This window comes from Sceloporus undulatus, chromosome 3, assembly GCF_019175285.1.
Source record: "Sceloporus undulatus isolate JIND9_A2432 ecotype Alabama chromosome 3, SceUnd_v1.1, whole genome shotgun sequence".
Lineage (NCBI taxonomy): Eukaryota > Metazoa > Chordata > Lepidosauria > Squamata > Phrynosomatidae > Sceloporus > Sceloporus undulatus.
The window spans coordinates 102488503-102495271 of record NC_056524.1 but is presented as its reverse complement, the minus strand read 5'-3'; the positions used below and the strand labels follow the sequence as shown (position 1 = coordinate 102495271).

At 40.9% G+C, this 6769-nt stretch overlaps 1 protein-coding gene across 1 annotated transcript in view; it reads right to left on the bottom strand.

Annotated features, from left to right (window-relative positions):
- Positions 1-232: 232 nt before the first annotated feature.
- The window catches only part of LOC121924726 (sodium/hydrogen exchanger 2-like), a 47769-nt gene continuing 41232 nt past the window's right edge, over positions 233-6769 (bottom strand). Inside the window, exons 11-12 of the mRNA XM_042456088.1 lie at positions 6468-6558; positions 233-1179 (exon numbers count right to left, since the gene is read on the bottom strand). Coding sequence (XP_042312022.1) covers positions 842-1179; positions 6468-6558 — 429 coding nt within the window. The 3' untranslated portion in view covers positions 233-841. The remainder of the gene's footprint in view (positions 1180-6467; positions 6559-6769) is intronic.

Genomic DNA, 6769 nt, shown 5'->3' with positions numbered 1-6769 from the left:
AAGGCTAGCGGTCCATATTAGCTTCTTGAGACACCTAGGAGAGTTGCAATGCTTCCACAAAAAATAAATACCTGTAAATAACCCCCCCCCCAAAAAAAATACCTCTAGAGGCAATGGGGGCATTTTCACCATATTTGGCCAGGGAGCAAACAAAATGTGGTGGAAATGTGTGTGTGTGTGCGCGCGCACACACACACACACACACACCATGGGCATATTGAAGTTATTTGGGGGCAAAAAAGTTTTTGGGGGAAAAATGCAAAAATTGTTTTTAACCCCTGCAGGGGCCTCCTAATCTGGTGTAAATGCCCCCTAGGGTGCATCTGGGGAATTCTGGAACAAAACTGAAAAAAGATTTTATTTCTGATAGGGGTCCTGGAGGCCACAAGAAATGGACACATGGACTGCATGCCACTTTGCAAACCCCAGCCTTAGAAAAACACTTGCAGAGCATGCATTCTTGCAAGTCCCATTAAAAGGAGGTGCATTGTGCAATTTTTCAGTGCAACTCATAGTTAAAATTCACCATTGACAACGTTTACAATAAAACAAATTGTGCATATTAAAAATACAATACAGTACATACTTGGCAAAAGTTCCCTTCATTGTAGAAATTAGAAAATAATTGCAAAATTGTTGCATTATTTGGCTCCATATAGCAGATAAGGATCCCTCTATTCTCCTGGCAACTTAGTGAAAGAACATGATTTTCCTTCCTTCCCATCTTGTACCAGTATTGGGGACTATACCTTTAAATGGATCCAGCTGATCACTTACAGCCTACAGAGTACTGGCCTGCTACATCTGTTCTTGACTAATATTTACTCTGTGTATTAGTTTTTCAGTATGGTTCATTCTCGGATTTATCTCTAGGCCTTTCTGCTTTCGAGGACTGACGGGCTAGCCGAGGTGGTGGTACTGGCTTGGCTGATCTGTCTTCTTCTGTTGCCTCTTCTTCACTCACTGTGCCAAATGTTGGTCTTGGCAGTAATGGTTGCCTGAAGCCCCTGGTTCCCAGAGGATGACTTCCTGGGTCTCTGTCATCCCTCTCCATTTCATTCTTCCATTCAAATCTACACTGCTGCTGTCGAAGTCTCTGGTCTCTCAAAATTCTCCCAGCTTCTGACTTCAAATTCAGCACTGAGGTATGGTCAGATTCAGAATCGCTGCTCTCACTTACTGTAAATGTAGAAATTATTAGATATTAATACCTTTTCCGAATATTTAGCATGAAAATATATTATGGAGCAAAATGTTATAATAAGAATCCCAAAATGTGAAATCCTTGAGAGACACTTATTATGTGAATTACCTTGTTGCTGTGTGCATTCAAGTCATTTCCAGCTAATGAGAATGCTAAAGTGAACCTATTATAGGCAATGGCATCACTTACTATGGTGTCACTCAGTGTGGGAAGGGCAGGCATGTGCCCTACCTGCTCCTCCATCCCCAGGCTTCCTCCCTGGATAGGAAACCCAGGGATGGAGCAGTCAGCAAGGGCACATGCCTTCTGCCCTGAAGGGGGAAGAGGGCCCAACTAAGAGTCACTCCTCTTCTGGGTGTCATCTGGTGCGGTCCACACCCTTTGCATCCCTCTTTCCCATGACACCACTGATTACAGGGTTCTCTTAGCAAGATTTGTTCAGAGAAGATTTGCTTTCCTCTGATACAGAGAGAGTGTGATTTGTCCAAGGTCACCCAGTGGATTTCCATTGCCGATTCTGGTACCTCAGAGTCCTAATGCAATTCTGAAACCACTACACAACATTGGCTCCATTCCATTATATATTGCTTTACCTTGTGGAGATAAGAGACCCACCCTTTCACATGACTGTTGATTCAATGTATTAATCACATGGCTGAAAATGCTTCACAAATAACTAAAGTATTACTCATTCCCTAGACATCTGCATAGATGCATTCCAATTATCTGTGCCCAGCCTACTTGCCATTGTCAAATATTCGGACCAGGATGCATACCAAATTTCATGTTTCCCTGGCAAGGTTTTATTTGGGATATACTTCTGTATGAAATGGGATTTGGGATTTGCCACAGAAAGAAATCCTAATGAAAAAGAGACATTCCTCCTGATGTATCCAATACTATGTCTCACCAGTCAGGTCCCAGTACACAGGGGTGGAAAAGCTGGGAGAAAGACTCTTTATAAGAATCATCTGCTATATAGCAAAACCGAGTTTTTGCACAGCATGGTTGAATCAGGGTGCAAAGCTAGGAAGCGATGTGAAGATGTGCCATCTCTCCTCTTTCCATCCAACACTGTAGGGTGAATTCTACTTTCTGAGACTGCAAATTCCATGCCTGTTCTTATGTAGATTCAAAGTTGTTGCAGCAGCATCCCAGTGTGATCCAGTGGTGACTTGGAAAAGTCATGCAGTGCTTTGGAACTTGAGTGCTAATTTACTTTTAAATAATATCACGGTGGGAGAGCAAGATCATATTTATGCCAAAACATGAAATAGACATGGTAGGCAATGAGAGCAGGCTGATAAATTACCACAACACTGTCATTGTGTTGCAGTTCCAAAAGGAACATGAAATGGTAGAATGGTTATGGACAGATCCTAGCACCTTTCAGATCAAAAGAGCTTTTTACCAAGGCATGTCACTAAGAGAAAGATATTAAAATCTAGGAAACTATGAAAGATGCAGTGGCATAACTAGACCTCTGGTCAAATGCCTTAGGCATTGCAGCAGCGGCATTGAAAAAGGAAATGTTGTTACTTGTTTGAACTTGATGTTCACATGACAGTTACTGTGTTTTTATTCTTTCAAATATCACATGTTTACAACACATGTTCTAGTTAAAGCAGAGGGTTTGAAAAACAGGGCTAATACACAACCCAGTGATATTGGAAACCTGTAGGTATCAGGAATCTATGGCTGAGATCCAAAGAATTGCACAGCTAGTTCCACACACCATTGGTTTTTTAGGGGTTGTGGTTCTTAAACAGCTCCCTGGCAAACTGCTCTAGAGGCTTTTCAAAAGTAGCTTTGCTGCATAGAAGCCTGCATCTGAACTGGATAAAGTAAAGAAGGGAACTGGGAATGTTCAATACCCTGGATGTGCCTTCAGTAGTTCTTTGGATATGGGCCTAGTACTTTAACGTCAGAAGAAGACAATAGCTTCTTTCAGAGAATTAAAGATGTTGCAACAGGGCCTTTGTTACATGTCCCACTCTTGTCTCTGTTCAAACAGGTTTTGCAGGCTGTTTTTAAAAGTGAGACAATATACAACAACAGGACTAAAGTAATGGGTGTGTACACAATAGCCAATGATGCTTCCATCATACTCCTTTCCAGGACTAGCTTAAGGTGGTGGTGGTGAGAGTGAAATTTAGTCAAATGCTTTCCTGTGGGCCACCACCACCCTCCAGTCTTACTCAGTGAAAAGTCTTGTCAAACCCTGTTTCCACCCTCCTATTCTTGTAAAAAAGTAGGCAACAGAAGCTGTCACTTCTTGCTGTTACAATTAACATATTGTCACTCAAACGTACTATAGACTGTGAACAAGTGTGCCCATGCATGTCAGGATTCTTTGACCTGGAGTTACAATGTTCGGTGAAATGAACTGATAGATGGGGAAGAAATGTAGGCTATGTTCTCACTCTATAATGGGGAATGATTAACAAGTCAGGAGACAGAGGTTGGAATAACTGAGTATGATATTTATTGCAGACAAAGAACAGAAACACATATACACAAGCTAATAAGTCTGACAACTAAAGAGTTAAGTTCATAGAGGAGGATCAATGAAGTAGGAGTAGAAGATGCAGCATATTAGAGAAGTTATCAAAAGAAGGGGATAGAAAGGAGGAAGAGGAGGGGGGTTGGACCCAAATGGAAAAGTGGAAAGTAACACTGGGAAAGGGAAAGATAACGAAATATAAATACCTTGCACTTCACGGTACACAGGTAATTTGCTTAGGCAAGGAAGGAGAGATAGATAATGTGAAAGTGGAGAGAAAACGAGAGAATAGGATGCAATATTATCTCATCTAAAGAGAGGGTAGACCTGATGTGAATTGTGAGACTAATTCTTATACTAAAGTAAAAGGGATATGCTGGTTGTCTCTTATAGATGACTAATCCCTCCCTGGGCCTTAGATAATAGGTTGTGGGCTATTATCCAAAAGCAGAACTGTGAAATTTCTCAACTTGATTCTGTTATGTTTCTACAAATCTTCTACAAATATCCTGCTTTGTGTTTGTGTGTGTGTGTGGGGGGGGGGGGAGGTTGCAAGGAAATTTGTTAGGGTGTCCTTTTCTATGTTTAACAGGAGCACATATTTTGTATGCATTTTAATATATGTGTTTTCCCACTGGGGAACATACGTATGAATGTTTAGCTGATCGTATTTTTAAAATGTTGATATGACTTTGGGGCATAACTTCTTCTTGTTGTTGTTGATGTTGTTGGGCCTTGAAACCATTTCTGACTTATGCCAACCCTAAAGCAACATAATCAGGGTTTTTCTTGGCAGATTTGTTCAGAAGGGGTTTGCCTTTGCCTTCCACCAAGGCTGACAGAGTATGCCTTGCCCAAGGTCACACAATGGGTTTTCATGGCCAAGCTGGGAACCCTGGTCTCTAGAATGTAGGCCAACACTCAAACCACTACACCATGCTGGCTCTTCCAGAACATATCATGTTTCTCCAAAATGCCCTGTAAACTTCACAAAAGTGTAGAATTGGCAGGCAGGCTGTATTTTATCTCATAAAACTAAGGGAAGTCAATGGCAATAGGCAAATACTATGAATAGAACTGTACACACTAGGGGACAAAAAAAGTAAAGGGACTGGGGGAGAGAAGGGTCTTAGCAACTCCAGAAGGGGGAGTTGAAGCATCAAAAATAGATCAGCTAAACAAATTTCTGATGTACACTCTTAAAGGATTGGTTTAGTGTGAGAGAGGTCTTCCCAGAGGACAAAAGTGATCTAAATAAATCTTTACCATGGATGCTGTGTGCAAAAAGTAGACCTATGGTGAGCTTATTGTCTACCCTGAGTGCAACTGGAATTCCATGTATCCAGTTTAGGTAGATATTCTTAAAGACTGCTAATTATTTTACTAGCAAAAATCATACTTTTTGGCATGGAGTCACCCTTGCCATGATTCTGGCTTGGCCCATTAAAGGGTGTTCCCTGGGTGCTTTATTATTATTATTATTATTATTATTATTATTATTATTATTATTATTTCATAAGACTCCCCCTATTAGGTGAGATTACAAGATTCCCTCCCCCCCCCCCCCCCCCATTTTGGGACTTGGGTTTTTTTGGAGGGGGGGTGCAAGAACATTCATTTATGCAAACCAGCCCAAATTGTGCGAAAGATTTCATGTGATATTAAGATAAATGAAGATATCAGCTGAGATCCTGCAGTAGATTTATGAGTATGATATTGTAGCTACACTCCATCTCCTGATCCAGTCCCTGAAACCTATTTTAAAACCTAATCAGCCCTTCTGAGCAATGGAATTCTGCAGTGCTGGGATCTAATGGGCAGTGTGCTGAGAAGTTACAACAGGAGTCGCTCCTGCTGCTCCTGGCACTCTTGCTGACTGATGGAAGGCGGTGGCATTACTAAGGGGTGTGGGGAGTGTGGCCTGCACTTGGTGACACCCAAAAAGAGGTGGGCCCTCCTACTGCTGTGCCACTCCCAGCTTCGCTGCAGCAGTAGAGGCCTCCTCACAAGGAGACCACTGCTGCCATGGCAAAGAGGGCCGAGCATGCCCTTTTGGCTGCCCCCCCCAACAGCTCCCCTGCACCAGTTGACACCAGGACTGGGATGCCACTGGTGGGTGGGAGCTGGTCACATCATTCCTCAGCACTCCTCTTATCATCACCACATAGCTCTATCACTCAGGATGTCTGGCTGGCCTTTAAGGTGAGTATCAGGGCAAAAAAATCATAAATGTGAATATGAAACAGATGTGTCTTCATAATCTAACTTACTAACAGAATGCAGACACTATTTTCTTTCTTTCTGTCAAGGATAGGAAAATATGCAAATATTATTTACATCCCTGTTTCTGACATATCTTCATCTCCTGAAGATCAGAGCGTTGCTCGTTTATTTTTTGGACTAAAAGTCCCAGAATCCCCTGTCCTGGTAGCATAAACTTTTGCTTTGTATCATCTCTCAGACATAATAAAATGTGCTCAAGTCAAAGCATTAAGCATTATACCCAGCAGCCAGGCCAAGTCCCACAGTAAAAAATATATATATTAATACCAGTTATACAATTATATACACAAATATACTTAGAGAATGTTGCTTATACAACATATTCAACATGCTGCCTATAAAATAAATAGATGTGCAGTAAAACTACTTTGAACATATGAATAAAGCTCATGGCTTTGTCTAACATTTTTGATCCTTTAACAGGTAACCATGACAGAAAAAAATGCTGAATAATCCATTCTTCTTTTCATTCATTACCTTTGAAAGAAGACTGATTTCTTTTCCGTACATTCTCAGCAAGTTTAGTGTTTTTAGGTAGTGAAAGGTAACGTGGTGCTTTGGAAGTCGGCTGTGAAAACAAGCATAATACTGTATGTAAATGTACAATATACCTAATGCATATTAGTGGAGCTTCTTACACAACATTCTGAATTTAAGTACAAATATAAGTATGTGAAATACATGTTACAGTGGTAAGTATGTCATGTGTTAACCATAGAATTTTTCCTCCATTTAAAATAGTTTTTTATAAATTTAAAAATATTTAAAACTACACCCAG